Raw genomic sequence first — 27,244 nt, 5'->3', positions numbered from 1 at the left:
CTGTTCTTATGTTTTGGCAGGTTCTGTTCCTTATCACTTACTTCATTATAGTTGTTTAACATGTGATTGTACAAACAGTTGACTTTCCTTTTGTCATGTCCTCCACCTCAGCCGGCACATAGGGGCAGTATTGCCCTCTCTCCTCCTTCCCCCTCCCTTTCTGTGTTCCTCAGGTGGGTGTGTGTCTCAGTGTGTGTGGGTGGGAGTAGCTGGTCCAGTTCAATCAGCTAATGAGCTTCACCTGTGGCAGAGTGGCCTGATCACCTACACCTGGTCTTCCCCCTGTTTAACCTGGCTGGGGGTCCTCTTAATTCTGGACTGTCTTTTCACCACAGTTAGTTGCTGTCCTGAGAACACGTTCAGCTCCTGTTTTGCTGTTGTTTGTGCTCCGTTAACTCCGCTCTCCCCATTTCCAGTCTGTAGCTGTCTCTGTGCTACCTGCACCCACCTGGGGAAACAGTACGGAAGCTCAGCTCACAGCCAGCCTCAGCCAGCTCTCCAGAACGCTTCCGTGGCCCACCGCTCTGCTCGACACCTTCTGGGAACCTTCCTCCCCTCTGCTGCTCTACTGTGAACTCTGTGAAGCTCACCTCCGTTGGACTGCTCTGGTTGGAGTGGAACTGCCGCTCTTCCGTTGGATTACTCCTGTTGGAGTGGAACTGCTGCTCTCAAGACTTGTGTGAATAAACGTCATCCTAACCTGCAAATCTACGTCTGCTTGTTTTCCTGCGCTTGGGCCTCAGATCCACCCCACGTAACACCTATAACAGATGTTTTCCTTTTTTGTTACAAATATGTAGCTCGGAGTTAGGTTAAATAAATGATGTGGCATGTCCTATTATTTCCTTGTTTGATAGAGAATTTTGAAATTACATTGATTACTTTAGTTTTTGTTTTTTGTTTTTTTTTTCAGAATACAGTTGAAAAACAGTCCTTGGCTACTAGTGATTGTTTTGAAAAATGGTACACTGCAGAAAAATCTTTATTGCTTTTAACAAATTTATAGCGAACTTTATAGTAGTTTTCTGTGTAACTAAAGCAGATGGTTATTAAGACTTGCAAGACCAAACCATAAAGTACAAAATAAAATCTCTCATCTGCGACTGTGCTTTGTTGCTGATAACTAAACATCCCAATGGCCTTGAATTAAAATGGCAAACTCTCGAATAAATATCAATGTGATCTTATGTAATTAACATACTGTACATGTTGCTATTGTTGAAATGTATACACAATATGCAACAATAAAAGCATCAACACAATAAGAACTCAACAAATACTTTTCATTGACACAAGTTAATGTACCAACACACAACACTCTTTCCTAAGACACTGTGGTATGTCTGGGCCAAAACAACATTGTTTCAGCTTGTGGAGTTCAGCTGAGTCTTGATGGACTCTACAAAACTGTTGAGAAATATATCATTTCCCTGACTGGTGAGGTGAACTCCATCACGCAAAAATAGTCCAGGAGTGTTGAATGTTATGACAGGGTGACGTATGAAGCTACCATTCAGACCCTGAACACATGTCGCCACAACGTTGTTCACGAACTTGTGTGTTTTATCAATTTTTGCTGGATTTACACCAGCCTTCCACCGACATCTCTGAGTGATGCCAGAGAAGATGATCTTCATCTCTGGATGCTGTAGGCGGAGGTGGTGTAGATCTGCCTTAACTGCTGCAATGAGAGCAACACCGCCCCATCGCTGTCTTTCTTCATCTCTGGCTCCAAACATCCATGATGTCAGCCTCCTAGCTTGCTTGATTTGCTGGTATCGAAAACAAACGAGTGACGTCACGGATGCGCCGTCCACTTTTTTTATACCGTCTATGGTCAGAACGGAAAAACGAAAAAAAACGGAAACGCGAGAAAAAGACCCGTTTTATGCAAACTGATTATGTCAATTTAACAGAAAATCAAACTAACAAAAGGTACATTGTCCGCCCCGGACACCAAAGCGTCCCCCCCCCCCCCTTTTTTTTTTTTTTTTTTTGTTTTAGTTGGACACCGTCGCTCTCTCGTGCCAGGACGCTGCTTCTGGATATAATCATATTTGAGGTGTCGACATAAACTTTTCCTTGTGTCTGTCTTCTTAGGAATTGAAGCTGTTTGGAGACGTTTGCTTCCAGCAAAGTATATTTGCAATGTATATCAAAGTAATGTTCGCAATTTAGATGCAATGAAGTGGAACCAACGTTTGATTCTGTCCCTGACGGACACTTTTCACCGACGTGCAGGAAACGGCGGACCTGCATCATCAGGGTATGTGTGGAGTTTTGTCTGAATATTTTTATTTGCGGGTTTTTCCTTCACCAGTTCCGTGGATTTAGTGATAATTGATAGTCCTTTGTAATGTTTCGAGTCAGGAATCACAGCTCAGAGTGAAAAATATTATCATTTCACACGTGGAATGTGCAATGTACTCAAAATACGCCTCTGCATGCCTTATTTTGCCGGCAAGATCTCCTATATTAAAGAGACGAGGAGTTTTCTGTTGTCAGATCAATGTACAAAAAAAAGTCCCTCTTCAAGTCTTTTTGGACAAATTAATGTAAATAAATTATGTTCTGATTAACGTATTTTACGAGATCCAGCTTTTGCACAGTGTGTTACGGAATGATAATCATCTTTATTGTAACACGCTCGTAAATGCAGTCTTCACTGCAGCTTGGCAAGATCTCCGCTGAGTCAGCCATGGCCCATGGAAAGAGTTTTGTTATGAATAACTATGTGAGAACATGTAGAACATGTAGGCATGTATAAAAATGTGCATTTCTACTTGTTGCTCTGTTTTTCCGGGTTTGCAATAAAAGTATCCAAGCATGTGTCATTAGAAGTATGTAGAAGAAGAAGAAGAAATTACAAGTATCAAATGGTTTTCAAATCCAATGGTTTTCGAAAACCCCCTTTTAAAAAGGAAGAAATACTGCAGAACCAGGCTCAGAGCTGGAGCCTTTCTGCTTGTGCAGTTGAGGTGAGGGGATAGAACGAAAAAAGGAGAGGACAGACAAATTGATCCTCTGATTCAACTCAGTATTGATCCACTCTCTGTAGATGGATCAGGAAGGGGGATGCTGGAGGGAGGTAGAGAGAGAGAGTGTTCAGTGTAGGTCCCCCAGCAGTCTTAAAGCGATACTTCAACATTTTTGGCAAATTGGCCCATTTAGTGCAATTCCTTCATCATTTTGAACAGCATACTTAATTTTTTTGTGAGGGCGAGCTGTTGTTTATTCAGCTGTGAGTCGGGGAAGGTTTACATGATGGACACAATGAAGGTGGATGGTATTTTTTGGTTCCCCTCGTCAAATTCATCAAATACACAATCCAACAACCCCAAAACACTTTGGTGGACACGTTATAATCCACACATTCACTACGCTGTGAAATATTAATGCAAAATTACCAGATTGAGTTGTTTATGTGAAGATTGCTCAGACGGAACTACTTACTAAACATGGCGTCTGGGCGTAGTGATTTCAAAAAGAAAAAGTAGTTCCCAGTATTTGCTTAAGTGTCGTAACGCTATAATATTATTTGTTGGTGTTCCACAGCGTAGTGAATGTGTGGATTATAACGTGTCCACCAAAGTGTTTTGGGGTTTGAACTTATAAGTTCAAACCCTTCGACCTTTAATCATATGGGGTAATTTGTGCATTGATTCAAATCATTGAGTACACAAATTAAAAGTTAATAGACACATGGAAATTACAAATATCAAAATAACAAAATGAGCATCTGTTAACATTTCATGTCAGACTGTTTGAAATATCAGTTATGAAACAACTTTCCAATGCTTGTAGTTTATGCTGCTTCTCAAATAGTACATTACATACTTGGACAGGTAGTGTATGTGCAGTCTTTTGCAGAAATCACTGAGATTGTCTAAACAATGGGGAAAAAAAATTAAAGTGTTAAAATGTGTGTTCAGCGCAAGGCTTTCCAGCAGATTTCATCTTTTACGTATGGAACAAATGAGTTTTTCTTTAATTTTTTTTTTACCAATTTGTTATTTTGTCAATTTGTTTTGTTTGTTTTTTCTGTGTAGAACAATGTTGCAAAATATTCACCCTATTTTCTATTGTATTATTTCCTCTTGAGTTCAAGTCATAAATATGTTTAAAATAAATAACTTACATTGAGGATTTAAATTTTTGAGTTTTTAACCTGTCTTCTAAAGCTACATGTGGATCTTAAAAGATTACAATTTAATGTAAAACGTTATTTTCCATTAATTCAATAGAAACAGTTCATGGTTTCAAAGTGAAAGAAGTAAAAAAAAATTAAAAGAAAGTATGACAGAATTGAATAGTATTTTATAGCAGGGCTACTTAACTCCAGTCTTGCATGTTTTTTGTCTCTCCCGCTGCAGCACACCTGATTGTAATAAGAGGCTCATTATTGGAGAGACTTAATAAAAGGACTGCAGCCCACGAGGCCTGGAGTAGAGGAGCCCTGGTTTATGGGATAACCATAGTCACTGTTAACAGTGTTGTACCCGAACGTGTTCAAAGAACATCATTCATGAAGTCATTAATATTTCGGGTGAACGTGAACGGCTCGTTCATTTTTTCATAATGAACGGAAAATTGGGAACGCGGTCATTCTGGCATTTATTGAACAGCACTCTTTTGTAGTTCATATTTTGTTCTTGCCAAATTGCAAACCTTGTTGACAAAACTCCGCTCAAACATTAAAAAACAAATTACGATTATGTAAAATATTTTGTGGAAAAAGTATAAATCTGGCAACCACTTGCCGCAACGTCATCATTCCTCGCCATGCACTCTTTTGGCGCGGAGCTTGGACTGTGGAGGGAAGGATATAACAGGTGGAATGGAGGACGAAGAAGCCAGCACAAGCTCAGACTTTCGCTCAGATGGTGACCCATTTGGTTATTTGAAAGAGTTCTACACGAAAGTGAGTACTGACACGGATGGTAGAAACCTAACCTACCACTGTAGACTGTGTCCCCCGGGATTGAAAAAACAAGTCCGGACATCGGCTACGTCGGCAGCTAACCTCAAACGCCACATATCTATAAAGCAAACAGAAGTGGACTCCTTCCTCGATGCGCCAACCACAGAGGGATTTCATGAGTACAAGCTGTATCCCAAGCTAGAACGACTCTTCATCAAATACAACACAGCCCTGCCCTCAAGTGCGCCGGTGGAGAGGCTCTTCAGCATCGGTGGTCAAATATTCAGGTAAAGATAAATGTGATTGTGCTGTATATTCAAGATGTGTTATCAATATCAAGTTTACAATAATATTGTCATCATAAAAAAATAAACACATTTTTCCTTATTTTTTTCTGTCATTCAGGCCCAGGAAAAACCGGCTGGGGGACAGCAACTTTGAAAAGCAGCTCGTCTTGAATGCCAACCAAAACATCGGAAGGTATAAGATTGTATTTAGGACATAAATATTTATTTTTGTTCTGAAATGAGTAGTAGTTTAGTAGTTTGTTTGAGCAAGTTTGACATGAGACTGTTATTGTTGATGTTTTTTTTTTTAAGTATAATATAGTATAATTGTTTTGAGTGTGCATAGCACACATCTCTAAAATAGAAGTATGGTACACTGCAGATGCAAAGTGCAAAAAAAACAAAAGCAATATCTGTGTTTTTGTTATCACAGGGAAAAAGTAACAAAAGTTGCAGCCAGAAGGCAGCGGCAGACAAAGCAGACAACTGAGGGAGGACCGGAGGACCTGCAGGAAGACAGCCTGGACAAACACTTGACCATACAATTATGAACATTTTACATAAATTTTCATTTACATACTTTCACATACATTACTCTTTTTGTAAGAAGCTTTTTTCTTAATTTTGCACTTTAGGGGGAAATGGATACCCATGGCAAAAGCATGGCAGCAACTTTTGAGTATTGCAGTATTATGTCAACTTCATTTTCTGGACTTAAGACTATAAGACTATAAGTTACTACTCTAATATAGAGAGACTTACCTTTTTTGTTAATTTTGCACTATTTCCACTTTGAACTTTGAGCTGAGTGAGTTGTAATTAAAAAAAAAAACAAAAAAAGTTCATGTTCATTATTTTGCATTTTAGGTGGAAATGTTGGATACCCATGGCAAAAACATGGCAGCTACTTTTGAGTGTTGAAGTATATTGTCAATTTTATGTTCTTATATACCTCATATCATACGAGCAGGTCGTCTTATAACCGGAAGGTTGGCGGTTCGATCCCCGCTCCCGCAGGCGTAAAACTGTCGTCGTGTCCTTGGGCAAGACACTTCACCCACCTTGCCTAGTATGAAAGTTGTGAGAGTGAATGGTTGGTGGTGGTCGGAGGGGCCGATGGCTCGCTTCCGTCAGTCTGCCCCCCCCAGGGCAGCTGTGGCTACAATAGTAGCTTACCACCACCCAGTATGGAGAGAATGAAGAATGCAATGTAAAGCGTCTTTGAGTGTCCTGAAAAGCGCTATATAAAACCAATGCATTATTATTATTATATTTTAAAGAAACGTCTATTTTTTACACAGACAATGGCAGCTATAGTTACTACCTTAATCTAGGGAGCCTTACATTTTGTTACTTTTGCACTATTTCAATTTTGAGCCAAGTCTGAGTGAGTTGTAAATTGTGAAAAATGTTCAAATGTTTTGCACTATAATTATGGGAACATTAAACATTTTGCACTCTTATTAGTAGTATGGTTTTAAAATGAAAATACTATTGTAGTATGGTACTGAGTCCCTATAGCATAAAATGGGATTAAAATACAGCATTAAAGCTCGGGTAGGCGATGTTGTCCAAAAGCACTTCTTGTCATACTGAGTGAAATGCTCCTTGCCCCCTGGGAGAAGTCAATACATTATGTGGACGGAAAAAGGTGCGGAAAAAAATCTGACAACCGTAGCGGTCAAAGGACAGTAAAAACTCCGACCAATCGTAAGGCTCGGACCGCTCTTAAGAAACCAATCAGATGCCGTGCTCTGCTGTCTGACAGTCCCATCTGCTCTGCTCCGTCTGTGTGTGTGTGTGTGTGTGTGTGTGTGTGTGTGTGTGTGTGTGTGTTTGTGTGTGTGTGTGTGTGTGTGTGTGTGTGTGTGTGTGTCGCACATCGGCTCACAAGACGCCTCTCGGTAATGACGTCGTGCAACAAAGTACCATAGTACTGTGTGCAAAGCGCTGGTCAGTTTACGGCTGCTTTCACACCTGCAGCATGTGGTCCGCTTGAAGCGGACTGGAGTCCCCAACTCCTGCAGGTTCGGTTCATATGCGCTGGTGTGAAAGCGGACCAGTTAGTTTTGGTCCGGGACAAAGAACTGTACTGAGACCTCCTGGAGGAGGCGGTCTCGGTGCGGTCCCGGTGCGGTCCCGGTGCGGTCTCGGTGCGGTCCCGGTGCGGTCTCGGTGCGGTCCCGGTGCGGTCCCGGTGCGGTCCCGGTGCGGTCTCGGTGCGGTCCCGGTGCGGTCCCGGTGCGGTCTCGGTGCGGTCCCGGTGCGGTCCCGGTGCGGTCCCGGTGCGGTCTCGGTGCGGTCCCGGTGCGGTCTCGGTGCGGTCCGCTGCTGGTGTGAACGTTGACCGGCCTCGGTCCTGTCCGCTCTGTTGTGGAGAAGGCTTTTTGGTCGGCGGAGGCTTCCGTAGCAAGCCGCGCGGCGCATCACGTCACACATGCTGGCCAATCAGGGTTCACTTCCGTCTCCCAAAACACACTATTGTGTGAACAGCGCCACCAAGGGGCAGGAGGGTCACAGTGGATAGTTCATCTGCAAAAACAAGTGGTATGAATGCGAACCGAACTCGTTGACAGCTGCAACATTTATGAATAATTTATGTCTAAACCGAACCACTCTAGCGGACTAGTAGGTGTGAAAGCACCCTACGTTTATGTGCTATGAGAAACATGAACCCCGGACATCTCCTTGAATTTAAAAAACCCGCCCGGACGCCCCGGACAGGACGTAAAAAGTGGACATGTCCGGGTAAAAGAGGACGTATGGTCACCCTAGGCTTGGAGCGGGGTCCCATTGAAAACATTAGTTGAGATGCGCAGTCTTGTTGGTGAGGGTGTGGCGTTGGGCCAAGCACTGATTGGAGTAGGAGGAGCTTCGGGGGGATGGCTTGAGGTGTGCCACTTTCAAATCTTGCAGGCTCTTCAACATCGTCTACCCTAGCTTTAACAGATTAAACATTTTTTGTTTTGTTTTGTACACATTTGGATAACAAAAAAATCAGAGCTTACATCAACATTAAAAAAGAACTTAAAAAAAGAACGAAATAGTTCATTTTGGGAACCCTGAACCTCTAGTTCAGAATCTGGAATAATGAACGATGAACTGAACTAGTTCATTTTGAGTGACTTGAACTGAACTTTGAACTAGTTCCTAATGAAGGTGAACTGTCCCAAGACTGACTGTTAACACAATAGAAAAAAAGAAAGCTTTTTGTGTTATGCGTTGAAGTAACTGAAAAAAGAAATCAATGATTCAGTGTTCTTGAATTGTTTTGATCTGTGTTGTAGTTGATGTTGGCCTCCTTGTCCATGATGATGTCCCATGGCTTCAAGAGCAGTAACCAAGACTTCACTTTTGGACCATGGAGAGTGACTGCAGCCAAAAATCACATCATGAAATCAAAAGACATTGAACGGTGAGATATTTCTGCATGTTTACCCCTGTTAATCTTCATGAAGGTTCATCATTTTTAGTCAATCAATCAATGTATTTTTGTATAGCCCAGTATCACAACAACAGCTGCCTCAAAGGCTTCAAGATGTCACAATGGTTGGTAAAAATAAAAACAGTGAATAAGCATAATATTAATATAGTCATAAAACTAAACTACTAATTCAAATGTACATCTGTCTGAAGAAATATTTTGTCATGTGATATCACATGTTGCTTCCAGGTGAACTTTCCCATGAATGACAATCATCAGCCTCTAGACTTATTGCCGGTGTGATCCAGATTCCTGGTGTGGCAGTGTGTCTGCAATGTACAGACCTTTTAGTTCAGTCTCAGTTTTTGACAGTGGTTTTGATTCTCACTCAGTCTTTGGTAGTATATTGGTATCTCAAATCTTGGTCTTGGAAGGTCTCCTGTCTTTGTGTTTTAGCTCTGTCCTTGCTTCAACACACCTGATGCTACACTGTCAAAAGGATTAGGGTGGTTTAACTTAAAAGAGCAAGTTCAATTGCTGCCTTAATAATGTAAGTGAACACCAATTCAAGAAAAAAAAATATTTCAACTCAGGTGAGTTATAGAAGCTGCCTAATTGATAGTTGTTTATTATTTGAATGTCATGCTCAAAATATACATTTAATGAACTATCTCTGAGAAAATCAGACAGAAACCATTTTAGATGTTGAACATGGCCTGTCTCTCTACTAGGGGTGCAACGGTTTCAGATTTTGGTGTACGATTATAGTCTGAGAAGAAAACACGGTTTTATGGTTGTTATTATTATTAATAGCCCCTCCAGAAAAAATGCGAGCAAAACTTCTTGATTATGCGTACTTCAATCCCAGATTTTGCGAGCTAAAATGCTTGATTATGCAAATAAATATGCAGGATTTTATGCCATTTTATGCGGTAAAATTGCGGACAGTTGTGAAGGATGCTAATAGTTGTGTACTATACAAAAAGATGCCAGATATGTAGGTTACACACACACACCTCCGTCACATTCAATTTTATATTAGTTCGTTATTTAGCTTAAATTGTTACCTCATTTCTCATTGCCTTGGAAAGGGTTTTGGAGGTTGCTGCCTCAGGTAAGGTGAGTTGGTTAGAGCTTTTTATCCCTTCAGCAAGCCTCTTGGTATGCGTTGCGGTGGCGAAGTGTTGCAACACGCTGGACTTTCTCTTGTGCTCCAAAACCAAATTGCACGGGGTGCAAAAAAGTTTATCCCCGCTTTCATGTAGTACACGGGGGCACTGGTTAGCTCAGCCTTCGGCTGAAATATTAGGTGGCGAATGAGACAGATTTTGTTTCTTCATTGTTTTTTCAAACGTTCTTTGAGTGCCTTGAGTCACTTTGTGGAGAATGTGCAAAGTGATGACGTCGGACCGGGCGTCGCATAATTAACGCAGAAATTGTGACATCAAGCGAGACCATTTCTCTTTTTTTTCATGGTGAATGTGAGATTTTTGCGTGGATTGTGCGTCCTTTTGGAAAATATGTGGCCCCCGCATAATCAGCGGCAAAAGGGTGATTTGTGCGTGAATTCATGCGATTGCATGATCGTGTTTTTCTGGAGAGTCTATATTATTAGACATACAAAATCACAACATTCTTTGAACATGTGTTTTATTGTTTTTCCCCCACATTGTTTGTTCATGGCAGCACTCACTGTGTTTATTTTGAACAGAACAGACTCAAGGGCTGCTGGACAAACTATAATAAAACAGGCCGACTAGATGGTGGGCTTTCGTTTTGAATTACGAAATGAAAATAAATAACTGAATAATAAATTATAAAGTAGCTGCCTTTTGAAACAAATAATTCACTTAAAAGTGAAATAACAATAAAGCTGCCTTTTGAAACATAAATAATACACTTAACAGTGAAATGAATAAAAATAAACAACATATTAGATATGTATTTCCCTTGTGAAAAACAAACAGCAGAACCTCTGTACATCAGGGTCAAATGACGATTTACAGTACTTTTAGGTCAAATTATAGTGTAGAAATGTGAGCATGTTCACATTATCAGTGGTCAGTTTTGACCGGTTAGGACACAGGATATGGCCTCATGCACTGAACACCCTTTCCGAAGGCACGCTGGTAGCTGGAACACAAAGGTACTTTCTGGCCACTTTTGAAATCATTGGCATTTCTTCCACATGTTCCTACCACCAAGCCAGTGGGTCAGCCTCGGCAATGATTGAGGGAGGGACAAGTACAGTTTTATCTCATAAATTTTTCTTGATTTGATGGTGTTGCTCCTCCCGTTGCTCTTCCCAGCCCTAATCTGATCTTCTTTGCGGTGGTGAATCTCTGTAACAGTCCAGACAGGCTCTTCTCTTTCCTCTTGTTGGAGGTGGAGGAGGAAGAAGAGGAGGGCCTTTGTGCTGCTGCTGTGGTGACTGTTCTGTGCCTGGAAGTTCTTCTGTTGCAAGTGCCATTGCTTTATCACTACATGCCTTGACTGTAGCTTCTACATCATCAACAAAGGTTGCCTTATACCTGGGATCCAGAAGACTTGCTATGTTCAGCACATTCTTCATTTCAGCTGTATATCATAGCTGCTCCAGCAGGTCTTCTCTGATGACCCGTTCCATTTGTTTGGCCAGATTACTGTCTCCATCTCGATCTTCAAGTATCTCACTGTTGATGTACTCAAAGACTGGTTGCAGGGCAGAAAGTGTGACCTCTTTCTCAGAGGCCAAGGCATCTGTGAAATCATGGAGCAGGCAAAGGAGCTGGCTTACATCCTCCAGGACAGTGATGTCTCTGTCTTTAGGCATGAGATTCCATGTGTTTCGGTCTCCTGCTAGCACCCCACAGACGGCCTGCTGCAACTGCAAGAACCAGGAAATTATTTCACATGTGGAACCCTGTCTGGTGACCACGTCATGAATGAGTGCAAGTGGAGGCTCATCAGGATTTAATTCCATCTGCCTCTTTCTAAGGTCTCATTTCCGTTTCCAGCTTCAAGAAAACCCTTGCACTGCATGTCGGCATGCTCTGGTAGCAGATTCCACCTTGGTCATCTTGACGACTTTGGAAATTGCCAGGTTTAGATTGTGGCTGAAACAAGAAAACCAGACACATGGGAAATCTTCAAAGGCTTTCTTCATCTTACTGGCATTATCTGTTGACAGACTCTCTTTTTTTATCTTCCAATCTGAGAGCATGTTTTCCATCATCTCACAGATGTGTTCCGCTTTGTGGTCACCTGGAAATTACATGTCTCCAGACAGTGAGAGTTGAGTTGCCAGTCGGTGGTCAGGTACTGAACTGTAAAGTAGGGCTGCCACAAACGATTATTTTGGTAGTCGACTAATCACCGATTATTTTTTCGATTAGTCGACTAATCGCATCATATATAAATTAAAGTAAAGCAGTTTATCGCACCACCATGAAGCTGCTCTTATATAGGCACAGTTAGATTTCAGCTTTAAGTGTTTAAGGTATATAGTAACTAAAAATAAAGACAATTCAGATGATAGTTCATTAAACCTTTATTGAAATATGCAACAAACACTTGTTTAACTGTGTACCATAAAGTGCTAATACTTGAGTAAAATAAGGAAAAGGCACTTGCCTAAACAACACAAAAATAAATCCTCCATGTTAATTTTGTATTCCTTAATTTGTGTTTAGCATCAAGCAGAGCAACAATGAGGTGGGCTCCTGTAACTGCGGAATTATTGAAGTTTTCATCTCACTGACTTAAAACAAAAGTGCATTTTTTGTTCAGTGCTCAACTGTATACAACTTTATTCCACTCTGACTCTACATAATCCCAAACTACACAGGGCTCTGGTTCACAGCCAGGACAGTCAGCATTTCTACATGTTGGAGACAGGCTGCTCTCTTCTGGGAGCAGATGTTCTGCTGCTGAGAAAATCCGCTCCGATGGGGTGAAGCTTTGAAACATAATGGTAGAAAACATCAGCGCGACGTCACTTCTTATTAAAACACATCACTGTTAGAGCGTTACAGAAAACATGAAATATGTGCTAAAGGTAGTAAATGAATCAAATCGTGACAGCTAATGTTAGCATTGACAGCTATGAGTCAATAGCAAGTTAGCCCTCTATGCTAATATTATTAGCTTACCGAGACGACGGTCAATCATCGTTGTCACGAGCCACGACGTGCTTCCGTTTCGGCTGCTCATGCATCGCAGTTGTGCTGCCGTGGAAGGCCGGTTCTGTCCTGCTGATGCTGCATTGCACACTTTTCTCTGAGGTTTTCTTTTCATGCTCCCACACTTTGGAGCTCCACTGCTGCCGGGTAGCCATGACACCAGTCTTGTGTCGTTGTGGCTGACACGACTGCGCATGTGTGTCAAATATAGAAAGGCCACTGCCGCGGCAGTTTCGAGACAAAAACAATAAAAAAAAAACTGTTGTCAATCCAAACCACACACCCTCTGCCAGCTGCTTCTCCACACTTGCTCGTACCTCCTTGTACAGGTCCGGTATTTCCTTTTCAGAAAAGTAGGTTCTGCTTTGAACCTTGTACTGTGGAACTGCCCTTTTCATGAGATTGAGGAAGCCAGGTTTTTCCACAATCTGAAACGGCATCATGTGCTTTGACATAAAGAAGGCCACAGCTTTGTTCAGATCTTGGGCTTGTTTAGAGGAGGGAGCATAGGTAGCACACTTTGCAAATGCCTCTCCAATAGAGGGTTGGGCAGTGACAGCAGATACAGCACCAGCCTTTTCCTAAAAGTTAATTAGAAAAAATGAATTAAAAAATGAATAGTCCATGCTTAGATTACCTTTGATTTAACTTACAATAATGAATGTAGTTGATTTTTACTATTTAAATCTTTTACTATTTAAATAATTTATTTTGTATTTTATTAACTTTTAAATCTAACTTATTCATTTAAAGGAGCACAGCGCAGTTTGCTCGTTTTATGCGAAACACCGACCCCTGCAGGCCTCAGGCGTAACTGTAGCTTAGTGAAAAGCTCGTGTCTGTGGCTTGTGCCCATGTACGTGCACAGAAGAGGGGAACTCCTTCCTCGCTCTTTTAGCAGCGCTCCAGTAAAATGTAAGTTTCTCCTGCCTGGTGGGTCTGTGCTGGAGCTGTGGCAGTGCTGGAAGCCGGTCTGTTCTTACTTTCTGGAAGCTCCAGCCTCAGTGCTGCTCAGTTGTTGCTGCTAAGCGTCTGGCGGAGTAATGGTGGACAAAACGAAACCTAAGGATTACCAGGCCAGCGGGAGGCGCATTACGTCAGGCTCAGAGCGATTCGTACCCGAATTACTCATATTGCTGTGCCTTCAGCGCCCTGCACTGGACAATAGGAGCGGCTGTGATCTTGCAAAAATAGCTCTTGCTGCCCATCAGGCAAAGGTGAAAACGTGTGTGGGTGTGAATAATTGAAAATTTAACATTTAAAACTGCGCTGTGCCCCTTTAAGATAAACTTATATACACTGTATAAAATATAACAAATGGGTGTAATAAACTTTTGTGTTATCATCAACTGTATCATCCATGCCTATTAGCATTTTTTTTTAAGTTATACATTTTTAATCATCTAACGTTATTTTGCTGTTTACACACGTTGGTAATAAATGTTAGTATTATTATCATCAACTGTCAGTGTCGTCATCCATGCCCAGTATTATTAGTAGTTATTAGGGATGGGACGAGATCTCGCGAGATCGAAATGCCGTGAGATTGAGTACGTTCATATAAAGGCAAAAACTCTTTATTAACTGGAATATTGACGGAATAACACATTACTTGGTGCACAGCCATATAAACACGTGCAAAACCCTGAATATGCTCATATTCATATTTAAAAACCCGGTCGAAAGGGACATGAAATACTGTTCTGCACATGTTCTATCCGCAAGGAATCTTGGTCTTTTGTGTCCACAAACTACTTGTGATCCAGTTTAATTGATACGACGTCAAGAAAATGTGCGGAAACGATCGTTCAGTTCTTCTCTTTTATTGAAAAAACGCTGCATCGCATCAATGAACATTTGACCACGTCTTGCCGGCTCACACTCTTTTTCTAACAACATGCAGAGAGCCTGCAGCCTGCAGCCTTCTTCCTCTGTGGTGTCTGTGTGAAATAAGGTTGAACATGCAAACAGCACACCTAGTGGCATGAAGTGCAAATGCAGTCATGCGTCGTCTGTGTGCCGCGGTTTGAATGAGGATAGGTGAACCAGGCGGCCGCATAGGGGGCAGTGTACAGGGGGGGCGCCGTGGCTGTACAGGGGGCGCCTCAACTTCCATGTGAGCACTGCTCTGTGCCGCTCAGATGCTGCATGTGAGTAACGCGCCCCCCCCCCCCCCCCCCCCCCCCCGTGTCGTCTCGATCTCGTGGACTCAATCTCATGAGACATCTCGTCTCATGGAATTTGTGTCTCGTCCCACCCCTAGTAGTTATATATTTTCAATCATCTAACTTTATTTTTGCAGTTTACTAAAACACACGTGGGTAATATCCGTTGTTGTTTCCATCAGCTGTCGGTGCCACCATCTATGCCTTGTATTATTATTAGTTATACATCTTTAATCATATAACGTTATTATGCTTGCTGTTTACTTACCTTAAAAACTTCGGCATGTAATTCGGGATGATGATCAAGCAGATGCTGCCGGAGATTCGAGGCATAGAGTATTTGCAGCTGACGTCACACACCCGGCCTCACAATGCTCGTCGGGTAGTTGCCGCCATGTTGGAGTGAAAACAAACATTCGGTCGCTCCTATGACACTCTTTCACTATTCTAGAGGATTATGCGGCTAATTTCAGTCAGAGGAGCGTGAATAGATGGAAAATGACCACAAAACGGTAAGGACATAAAATATGTTGTGTTTGGTGTGAACAGCTTTGACATTTGGTGAAGAAGTGTGTGAGAAACATGCGATCTGAGGCGCTGGCTGTGAAATGTGAAGATCGGTTTTCGGTTTGTTTTGCCGCTGACGGGAGCTGGTCGGCTCAGAGAATATGCTGCCTGGTGTCGTCTTAAAGTGTATATTTTCTAGTTTCATACGATATCCAATATGTTGCGGTGGAGCAAACGGATCTTACGTTGTGTAGCGTTTTGTGTCTGGAGGTGCGGGGGAGGGGGGTGTGACGAATTGTTGCATCTGGATTTTAAAGTTGTTATAAAACAGGTACTCGGCCGTCAAAGTGCAGATGGAGCCTCAGTTAGTGAGATGAAGGCTTCTGGTTTGAGACACAATTGAAAGAAATCATCCTCACAGCACTTTAGTCACTTTATACACCCGTTGAAGTGGAGCAGACAGCTGCTGGACCCGGTACAGGGTTCGGGTTAAATGACTTCTGTGATGAACAAGTCCATTTTGGCCTGGAGTTTAACACTGACATATAAGCTAGCAGATCTACGCACCTTAGACTTTACAAGAAAGTTGTCTGTGTTGTCTCAGTGCTCCCACAAAGTCGGAAACAAAAATACTTGTATGAATCCAGCCTCTTGTTCACCTTCATCGCTGCTTTTGTGTACGCAGAAGAACGGTCGATTAGATAACAATAAATCTCCGTGTACTACAGATCTGGGGTTCTTGAATGTCAGCCGTGCATGGCTGGCATCAAGTACGGGTCCTGCTGCAGCCTGAAATCCGTAGTTTCTCCCGGTATTGGCCTTTGTGTGTTAGGTCAAGATTGTCCACTTGATCTGACAACACAACAACATCCCTACTCTCTTTATCAGTCGATATTTTCAACGTTATAGAACACGAACGTGCACTACTGTATGTAATGAAACCGCGTATCACTGGTTGTTTTCACTCCAACATGGCGGCAGTCCTCCGGTTGCAAACTCCCAGGTCACGTGACTGCAAATACTCTATTGGAGCCCTTAGCCGAGACTTTTCTCCTGCAGATTTTGCAAATTCGGCAGCTGTCATCTTGAACAAGTCCCTGGGCATCCTTGTAGCTAAAATGCTCCCACACTGCCAATTTCAAACGTTTTTTTGGTGGAAAAAGGTCATTTTTGTTGGAGTGAGTTTCATCTGCCTGCTCAGCGATGTCTGCCATTTTAATGTAAACCTGATGACGAACCAGTTTTCTTACTAATCCGTGTATCATTCGTTCAATTGATATTCAATTAAGAATCAAAAAACAAAATATTGAAAAATGAGTCGTTTTTCCTTTTTTCGTTTTTAAAATGAAAACAAATAAGTGAAAATTGGTTTGTTTTTCAATATCCCGTTTGTTAAGACAGATCAAATAAAGGAAAGTTGAAAATCGGCCACAGAGCAGACTTTAATGTGATTTTTTAATTTCTTCGATCTCCGTGACCCGGAAGTTCTATCGTCTGTGTTTTGGTTTTTGTCGGCGGGAAAGTGGGTGGGTCACGGGAGTACACACTACGGAAGGATCAGGCCGAATTTTGCCCCGATCTTCTCCTCCTGACCTAAGCCCACCAGGTCCGACTGTCGGGAGTATGCTAATGAGTTCGGGTCCCATCTTCGTGTAGTGTGCGGGGAGATTCATGGAGATGTTTTCCGGTCGGAGCCTCTCGGGAGGCGTCGGAAGGGGGGATCATAGATAATGAACATGTTGAATATTTCCGATCGCAAATCCTGTGGAGTGTGGAGCTCTGAGAGGCGCTGATCAGCTCTGAGTAGACCTGTCCACACCCTCGGAATAAAGCTCCCTGATTGGCTGGTGCTGCTGCTTAAAAAAAAAAAAATTCCCTCTCAGCTGTCAGAGATGGAGACATATGTTTGTGAAATATATTCTCGACATGACAGTGAAAGAGAAAAGTCAGAACTCCTAAACTTAGCAGTGCAGAAACTGAGAGGTTAATCCTCAATACCTGGATCCTCCTGGATCAACTGGATTTCCTCCATTCAGACCCAAACTCTGATCTGCTCATTCATCTCCATCGCCAGTCCTGCAATAATCCCAATGTTTGAATTCATCTCCACTATTAACCATCATGGAAAAAAAAAAAAAAAAACTTTCACCGCCTTCAGAGAGACGAGCAACGAATAATTAAACTTAACTAATCAAAGCTCAAGGAGTTTTTATTCTGGTGTAAACTATCCAATCTGGGGATAAAAAGAATGATTTAAAATATTTGGTGATTTAAAAAAGCAGCTTTGTCAGAGTCTGCTACTGCTCCACGAGGCAGTACACTACAGGATCTTTTCAATCTTCCTCTACGCAGAGGCCACACACGAGAAGACCCCCCCCCCCACTTGTCAGAAAATTCAAATGTTCCAGTACTGAAGAAGGAACCATAGTTTGAGATCATTTTCATATAATTTACCCTCCACCTTTGATAATGATTCAGCTTATTAATGTGTGCGGGGTTTTTTTGTTTTTGTTTGTACTTGTGGAGCAGTAGAATAAAGTTATTAGCAGCAGTCTGTGGTATTTTTTTGAATCACCAAATATCTTAAATCATTCTTTTTGTCCCCAGATTGGATAGTTTACACCAGAATAAAATCTCATTGAGCTTTGATTAGGTAAATTTCATCATGCGTCGCTCTTCTCTCTGAAGGCACGGAGTCAGGATATTAAAGTTGTTGTTTTTTTTTTTTTCATTTATTTTTTTCCTCATTCTTCCGTGATGGTTAATGTAGGACTTGCGATGCAGATCGGAGTTTGGGTCTGAATGGAGGAAATACAGTTTATCCTGGAGCGATCCAGTTATTGAGGATTAACCTCTCAGTTTCTGCACTGCTGAGTTTAGGAGTTCTGACTTTTCTCTTTCACTGTCATGTCGAGAATATATTTCACAAACATATGTCTCCATCTCTGACAGCTGAGACGGGATTTTTTTTTTTAAGCAGCAGCACCAGCCAATCAGGGAGCTTTATTTCGAGGGTGTGGACAGGTCGGCTCTCAGCTGATCAGCGCCTCTCAGAGCTCCACACTCCACAGGATTTGCGATCGGAAATATTCAACATGTTCATTATCTATGATCCCCCCTTCCGACGCCTCCCGAGAGGCTCCGACCGGAAAACATCTCCATGAATCTGCCCGCACACTACACGAAGATGGGACCCAAACGCATTAGCATACTCCCGACAGTCGGACCTGGTCGGCTTCGGTCAGGAGGAGAAGATCGGGGCAAAATTCGGCCTGATCCTTCTGTAGTGTGTGCTGGCCTTAAACTGACCCACAGGGTCCCGTGACCCGCCCACTTTCCCGCCGACAAAAACCAAAACACAGACGATAGAACTTCCGGGTCACGGAGATCGAAGAAATTAAAAAATCACATTAAAGTCTGCTCTGTGGCCGAATTTCAACTTTCCTTTATTTGATCTGTCTTAACAAACGGGATATTGAAAAACAAACCAATTTTCATTTATTTGTTTTTATTTTAAAAATGAAAAAAGGAAAAACGACTCATTTTTCAATATTTTGTTTTTTGATTCTTAATTGAATATCAATTGAACGAATGATACACGGATTCTTACTGAACGATTGGAGGTTTCATAATTCTACTTCATAATCTTATTATAGTAGTTGGAAGCGCCGTCCAATACGCTCACTCTGGTGCATGAGGGTGCAACTTGTGATGCGCGCAGAGGCTTAGCAGACACCATAAATGCCTAGACCGCTCCAATCGTTTCTTGAATTTCATTTATTTTCACCGTCAACCAATACCACCGCCTCTTCACAATGTGTGGTCACAAAACGTTTGCGCCGTCTCATTCACGCCTGCATGATTGTTGGGCCTGCTTAAATGCACTTCCACCAGAAGTGTTTGTGCCACCCACAGTCACAAAATATAAAATGAATGAATAACAAAACATGAACAATTGATCAACAAATCGATGAATAATTTGATCCAAACTGGATGCAAAATGTGGTTCCTTGCCATAATTTGACTACAGTTTTATTTTTATTTTTTATCATGAGTGATCTGAAAAATATAAATTTGTGCAAATTTTATTTTGAATTATTAAAAGCTCAAACAGTGGCACAAGTTAAAATGACCCCTAAGTCTCAAGTTGGAAAAGTCTCGGCATATTCAGCAGAGCAGATAGTAAAGTGTGGTAGGGGTGGAGGCAGAACTGGAGAAGAGCCGAGGAACCAATGAGCCTCCAAACAGAGTGGCCACACAGCGCCTCGTAACAATTGGCAGGTAACAAGCCCCAGTGGCAACAGATGTACTGGCTATTCCCTCTTCACCCGCCACAGCTGAGGGAATCCTTCATTTATTTTCCTCTTTTTCCTGTATGCTTAAAATCAGCAGGTCCGCACATCTGATCTGAGGTGTAGAGGAGGAAGTGGGTGACATGTTCCCCAAAAGTTGGTCAATTTACCTCGGTGTTGTGGCCTGAATATGAAGTTTCACCAGCTTTAAGATGTTTTTTTGGCTCTAATCAGGTTCTGTCTTGCGCTCCTCCTCGTTCAACGGCTAGGTGCACCCATATAAAATACATAGAGGAAATAAAATAAATTACACAATAACAATAGCACGATCAATATGAACTGACAAGGATTTGCAAAAATTACAAAAATATTAGGGCTGGGCATGTGAAAGCGTTATTAACGTGTTAACGCACTGCTTCCTTAACGCCGACAAATATTTTTATGAGGCATTAACGTCCACCCCCCACCCCCCCACCCCCCACCCCCACACACACACACACACACACACACACACACACACACACACTGTGCTCCAGCTGAGCGTCAAAAAAGCACACACAGCTGCGGCGCTTTCTGCTGTGAAACACGGTCCAGTCCTCATTATTTGCCATCATGAACTCGGCCGAATTATCAGAAAACTCAGGAGGAAAAGGCTGGTAAGAGGCACAAACTGAAATGAGGAGCGCAGATGTGACAAAAATCAAAGTGAAACTTAAATCGCGTCTTTTGCCGGCAGAACGTTTCAGCCCGCTGGGCGGTTTTCAGGCACTGAAAACACACAAAATAAAGTAAATTTCCCTTCAACACACAATCTGGCTTAATGAAGCACAATTCAGCCTGACTGAATTTATTATGCCTTCTCTGAGGGTCAGAAGTTTGAGGAAGTGTGCGCTCATAAAAAACGTATTTTTTCATCTGCTCTGCTCTTGCTGGTGTGTGTGTCTCTGTGTGTATGTGTGTTTGTTGGGGGGTGGGGGTGGCAATAATAAATAATAAATTAAAATAAATTAAAATGTATAAATTATTATAAATCATATTTGATGAATTGTAAAATTATTATTGTAAAATAATGCTTCTTGCAAAATTCTTGCAAAAAAAAAAATAAAAAAATGTCCCTGTCCCTGGCGAGGGGCAGGATGATCATTACAGGGTACTTTTGAATTCATTATTGTATTTTGCGCATAATGCGATTAATCGTGGCTAATTACAGAAAAATTATGCGATTAATCACGGTTAAAGGACCTGTATCATGCTTTTTTAGCTAGTCCAAACCCTATTATTGGCATTAACATGGTAATAGTTTATTTTTGGCGCTAAGGAAAAGTCATTTTGTGTGAAATAAAAGATTTTCGGGGGCTAATTCTGAAACCCGGAAGAGAAAACGCTCTGTTTCACTGAAAATCCCGCCTCTCCCCCTGTGGACTTTGACTGACAGCGAACTTCAACCAATCAGCGCTTCAAAACTAATACGCTGGCTAGCTTTAGCTCTTTAGCTCTAGCTTCTCCACACGCAAAGACATGCGAAAACGTCTTTTCCTGTTAGAAACTGAAGGGTTTTTCTCTGTCTGGGAGAGGATGAAATCAGTTGGAGCCGAAGTCCAGCAGAAAGGATGTCTTTTATTACAAGATGCGCAATCAGGGAGCAGATTCACACAGTTCAGAGTCTGTAAGTGAAAAAGCCGAAGCGGTTCTCATCCATCACTGTCTTATACTTTCTCTGAGGTGTGGTCACTATTACATCAGTTACTATGAATCTTCTGAGGAGCAGCATTAAGCAAAACAAATCCTTAATAAGCGGCCTGGGCAGGGGTCATAATGACCTGTACCAGGTTCGTGCAGGCACCGCATTCCAGCAGGACACATCAGCAAGCAAAAGCTTCTTTTAACAGTACAGAGTATCACCAGTGTATTTTTCACCCTTCAAAACTCACCAAGCGCAGACCCTTCATACTCTTGCTCTTGCTTGATTGTGGCTTTCAGACGATGGTTGAAGTTTATCTCCGTAATCGGAGATACAAAAAGCGGCAACGCTGATTGCCGAGGGCCTGCGGGAGGGAGGGGGGGGGGGCGCTCCTCAGTTGAAAATGCGAATCAGCTGCTGCTGGTCAGAGGAGAGTGGGGTGTTGTCTGGGCGGGGGTGGGGGGGGAGAAGAGTGGTGGGAGGAGTTCAACTTTGTGACGTACTTAGGTTTGAAGAGTTTCAAACAAGCTGTTTTCTACCCGAAGGGAGGGGCTGCTGTAGAGAGCAGCAGACTGGAGGAGATTACTCAGACATGGGTGGAAGAAGGCAAATAACATTTTGGGGGTGATTTTTAAGGGAATTCAACTTTGGGGCATGCTAAAAACCTTAAAAAAGTGGATTTTGCAGTGGATATAGGTATAAGAAATTTAATCGTTGCCCAGCACTAAAAAATATTTATATTTTTTATGAGGCTGACTATTGTCCATAGTGCATTGTGTGTGCGTGTGTGTGGTGATTCAGCCTCCTATGATTAAAATAGTCTGAGAGATGTCAGAAGTTTGGCTAGAACACTAACCCTAACCCTTTGTAGAGTGAGGATGAGTCTAATCTACTATATTTATTGACCGGTGTAAAGGGCACAGAGTACAACTCCCCAACCGATATTAGATATCTGCCCTCTTTATCTTGGATTTCTGAATCAAAGGTGTACCCTTTATAAATAGTATAGCCGTACCTGTAGATCTTACAGGACACGTGGCATGATAAGCTGGACTACTACCACTACAGCTCAGCTGTACTCAATACTTTCTCAAATGGTTTTCTTGAAGGAAAATCGCACCACTAGACAACACTTTTAAATGTGCCAGTGCCTGTTTTCAATTCACGCAGTTATTCAGTCCTTTCAAATTCCATGTGACCATAGGGTCTTTCTTGTTTTGTTTTTATTACATCATCTTCTCAAACAGAAAAAATGGCCATGAAATTCCCTGTTGATGTGACTGAAATCGTTATACGTTACATGCAAGGCCCAGCCTTCCCCATTGAAGAAATGGCCACTGTCTTGCCTATACTAAGAAAAGTCTGCAAAGCAAGCTGCAACCCTACTCAGAAAGCTACCAAAACAACAAAACTAAAAGCTAGAGACACACACAAACATAATTAAATACTTAGTACTTCCAATTAGGAGTAAATACTTACTCTTAATTGGAAGTTTAATAGCTCTGAAAAAATGAATGAGTTGTGTTTTAGAACAGCTCCAAACTGAATTTCTCCATTGGGGATCAATAAAGTTTCTTGAATTTTGTCATTTGGACCACCCTTCAGGATCAGTGCATTGTCCCGTTAGCTGATTCGCTTTTCTGCTTTAACGATTTACCTCCATTTGTAACGTAGTTATGGTGTTACACTTTTAAAAACGATGAGGTCGATTGTCAGTGTAACAGATTAGTTTTATTTTCCCTGAAACAACAGCGACAACAACCATAACAGTATATTTATGTCGTATTGCACTGCCGATAGCTCACTCTGTTAGTGACCAGCCAACTTCTCAAAACACAGATTAAAACTTTTCTAAATCAAAAACATTCAAATTAAGAGCACATAATCGTACAATAATACATCCAGTAGAGAATATTTTCCAACAAAAAGGTATTCACAGTCAATGAACTTCTTTCTAACCTAACTTTTCCCCCATGAACTGTTTCACCTTTTTAAAGGTGTAATATAGAATTTTCTTGAAAAGACGAAACCAAACGTCTGTTACTCGCTTTTTGAAAAACGCGCCTGCGCCAGACCGTCCTACCTGCTCTACTGCTCCTCCCGAGGAAACGCCTATCAATGGCGGAAGCGTGCGAGCGCGAGCTCATCTTCCCTGGGCGTGCACGGCTCTGTTCACAGTTTCTGCGATCGGCCTCGCTCATAAAGCTTGTTTTCTGAAACAGTAACAGTTCATTATGTCAGACTCGCCATCGCTAAGTACTAGCTGAAACCGAAGCTCACCGGCTACATAAGCACTCTGAATGCGCATGGGCAATACGTAGAACCTGATTGGGAGCGAGCACACAACGGCCCTGTTGATTGACCAACAGACCCACCAGTCATTTTGATGATCCACCCGGAACTCAAAGCAAATGGAACATCCTATTTTACACCTTTAACTCAACCTACAACTGTCTTTCAGTAACTAGTATTTATTATTGTCTTAGTCCTTCTCTATGTTCAAAATAAATAATGAAATCCACAACTGAGCTCATGTCTTCAATTTAACTCATTTTCCTTATGACAGGACTCCTCAACCCAGTCCAGAATGAGCCCCTGTGGCTGCTGGTTTTTGTTCCAACCAAGCAAGAGGACACTAGACTCCACCCATTTCATCGAGTCTACAGGTGGACTCACTTGAGGAAATGGGTGAAGTCTGATTGGGGGCGGGTAGGGTATTTTAATTGAGTCCTTTTCTTTTAGTTATGTCTACAAATACACTTTTGGTCTCTCTGAAAACACTGTACCTCAATGGCGTCCGATGATTGTGTAGCACTGCGCTCTTGCTCTGCAATAGTTGCACTATGTTGATCACCTGATGACTGTAAAGGCTTGAATGGCAGCCTGAGTCTCAGTCCTACAGGTATATTGGAGGATGTTTCTGACTGTGGCTTTCCAGGTGGATCATCTCTACTACTGTCTCACCACCATGTTAAGTCAATCTGGTGAAGGCGCTGACGTAAAGACGTTCAGCGTGCTGCACCTGGCTAGCTCAGCTGGCTGCACATACATACGAGCAATGAATCACCCCGTCACCTCAACAGTTCAGTGTTGTGCTGATTTCACTGCATCTTTACTAAACTGTAACAGACAGTTTGAGTGATGTTGAGTGCTGTAAACAGCGATGCACATTCAAAGGTAAGCAGTATGAGCTCGCACACGCTCGCTCCCAGCATTTGATCGTTGTTTTCTCTGGAGGTGCAGGAGGGATGATCTCCACATGTGCATCGTTCAGAATGGCATTAACAGTCACTGGTTTCTAACTTTCTAGGAAGTCCTCCATAATACCTTTAAAAGCACACGGTGGTGGTTACTTCTTCAGTACGGGTTTCTATCGTCTGCCAGATTTCGACCTTAGTGGCTCTTAGGTCCATGTGCAGTGTGTTGTTGACTTCTGGGATAACCGTCGTCATGTGACCAGCTTCAGGAGGGTCTGGGGCGGCAGGACCAACCACATGTACTTTCTTGTCCTTTGATGAGTGCATCCTCAAACATCATCCTGTCCTTGGACATTCAAATGGAGTGTAGTTGTTTTCTAACATCTAGTTGTTGTGTAAAAAAATTGCACAAACGTCAAACTAGTAAGGGTGTGACGAGACACTCAGCTCACACAATATTGGGGTCATGATCAGATGAGACTTGCCGAGACGATATTTCCACTTTGCTTTTACGAAAACTAAAGACAAAATACATGACTGGAAAACCAGACCTTTTTTATTTAACAGTCACAAAACAATGCAGGTGCATTTTGTGCACAGGTCCAATGAGGAGACACCCTAAAATCCAAGTGGTAGTGTCCCCTGGAGACAGGTATCTCTTTAGAGGAACAGGCCTTGAGGACTAAATGGAGGACATGTTTTAAACAAAACTGTTGGAGTTCATTGGCAAAAATGAATGGTCAAAAATAGTAGTGGAGATTCTTCAGCATCTGAAGAAAGCCCAGCGGCCGAAATGTCGAGCTGGCAAATGACGCGATTTAAGTTTCACTTTCATTTTTGTCATATCCGCGCTCCTCATTTCAGTTTGTGCCTTATACCAGCGTTTTCCTCCTGATTTTTCTGATAATTCGGAGGAGTTCATTATGGCAAATAATGAGGACTGGACCGTGTTTCACAGCAGAAAGCGCCGCTGTGCGCTTTTTTGACGCTCAGCTGTGTGTGTGTGTGTGTGTGTGTGTGTGTGTGTGTGTGTTTTGCGGGGGGGGGGGGGCCTGATGGAAATGGGCCTAATGGAAATATTTGTTGGCGTTAAAGGTGTAATATAGGATTGGGAGTGAGCACACAACGGCTTGACGAAAGCAGCTCGTCAAAATGATTGACAAACAGACCCACCAGTTATTTTGATGATCCACCCGGAACTCAAAGCAAATGGAACATCCTATCTTTAAGGAAGCAGTGCGTTAACGCGTTATCGTGCCCAGCCCTAGTTGAAATGTAAATAAAAGGTGAGAGATGTTTTTTACAATAGACTTCTGTGCTGCTTCCCTGAATAAAAAGTCAGTTTTTCCCTCAGCTATATATTAGTTACAGTCACAGTTTTCTGTGAATGGATTACTTCTCTCAGGAAGCAGTCAATTGTCTCCTAGAATGTTTTGATGCTACTTGATTTGTTCTTTTTTTCCTCACTAAATAATTTTCGCCTCATCACTTCGATGTACTATTTTTTGCACTTCCAGGTTAGCAGAGGAGATAAACATGCCTGCTCTTCCAGAGATGTTATTTGGAGACAACATCCTGCGCATCCAGCACACAGATGGCTATGGGATTGAATTCAACGCCATTGATGCCCTCAAGAGAGTTGGCACCAACGAGGAAACAGTCAAAGTGGCCTGTGCTCAAGAGTGGCAGGAGAGCAGGTGAAGTGAATGCTGAACAGTAGTCCCCTGCGACACGGGTGTGAGCTTTACATTGCATTTCACGTTTTTCAAAGTGGACCTTTTTTTAATACATTTTTATTGACGATTGTACACCAGATACACATTGGGAGCAGTACATTGAGATCAAATTGGCACCTAAGGCTAACATTCAATACATGCATTGTGAATTACTCCACAAAGTTTAAGATAGGTGTTGTGTTGTCTTGATTTATTCTTATAATAATCAGACGAGGCGTGAACGCTATTTGCATTTATTGTTTACATGAACAAAACGTATAATAATTTCTGTAACGTTGTATGTACACTACCGGTCAAAAGTTTTAGAACACCCCAATTTTTCCAGTGTTTTTACTGAAAATTATGCCGCTTAATGTCTCATTGTACTCACACGTCAAAGCGAACAAATAAGCAATTGGAGTCAAAAAAGAAATTATGGAATCAATTTATAGACCAAAATGTATTCTAAACTGTTGACTCATCACAGTAGCCACCTTTGGCAGATATAACAGCTGAACACACACGTGGCATTCTTTCCACGATAGAAGTCAAATATTCTTCAGAAAATTCTTCCCATGTCTGTTGCAGAAATTCCAATAAATGTGGCGCTTGTGGGTTGCTTTGCTTTCACTCTTCTGTCCATTTCATCCCAAACCAGCTCAGTGGTTTTTAAGTCTGGAGACTGTGCTGGCCACTCCATGTTTTCAAGTTTACCAGCTTCTTCTTTTTTCGCAAGATAGTTGTGGCATAGCTTGGACTTCTGTTTTGGGTCATTATCTTGCTGTAAGATGAACCCCTGACCAACTAGACGCATCCCAGAGGGTACTGCATGGCGCTGCAGGATGCTGTGGTAGCCGTTTTGGTTCAGGGTGCCTCTGAACAAGTCACCAACCCT

The 27,244-nt window shown here is 42.1% G+C and overlaps 1 protein-coding gene across 1 annotated transcript in view; it reads left to right on the top strand.

Annotated features, from left to right (window-relative positions):
- Nucleotides 1-2,132: 2,132 nt before the first annotated feature.
- tiprl (TIP41, TOR signaling pathway regulator-like (S. cerevisiae)) overlaps nt 2,133-27,244 on the top strand; it is a 41,923-nt gene continuing 16,811 nt past the window's right edge. Inside the window, exons 1-3 of the mRNA XM_030101548.1 lie at nt 2,133-2,266; nt 8,496-8,623; nt 26,152-26,331. Coding sequence (XP_029957408.1) covers nt 8,499-8,623; nt 26,152-26,331 — 305 coding nt within the window. The 5' untranslated portion in view covers nt 2,133-2,266; nt 8,496-8,498. The remainder of the gene's footprint in view (nt 2,267-8,495; nt 8,624-26,151; nt 26,332-27,244) is intronic.

The sequence above is a fragment of the Salarias fasciatus genome, chromosome 10 (assembly GCF_902148845.1).
Source record: "Salarias fasciatus chromosome 10, fSalaFa1.1, whole genome shotgun sequence".
NCBI lineage: Eukaryota > Metazoa > Chordata > Actinopteri > Blenniiformes > Blenniidae > Salarias > Salarias fasciatus.
This window is presented reverse-complemented; position numbering and strand designations above follow the sequence as displayed.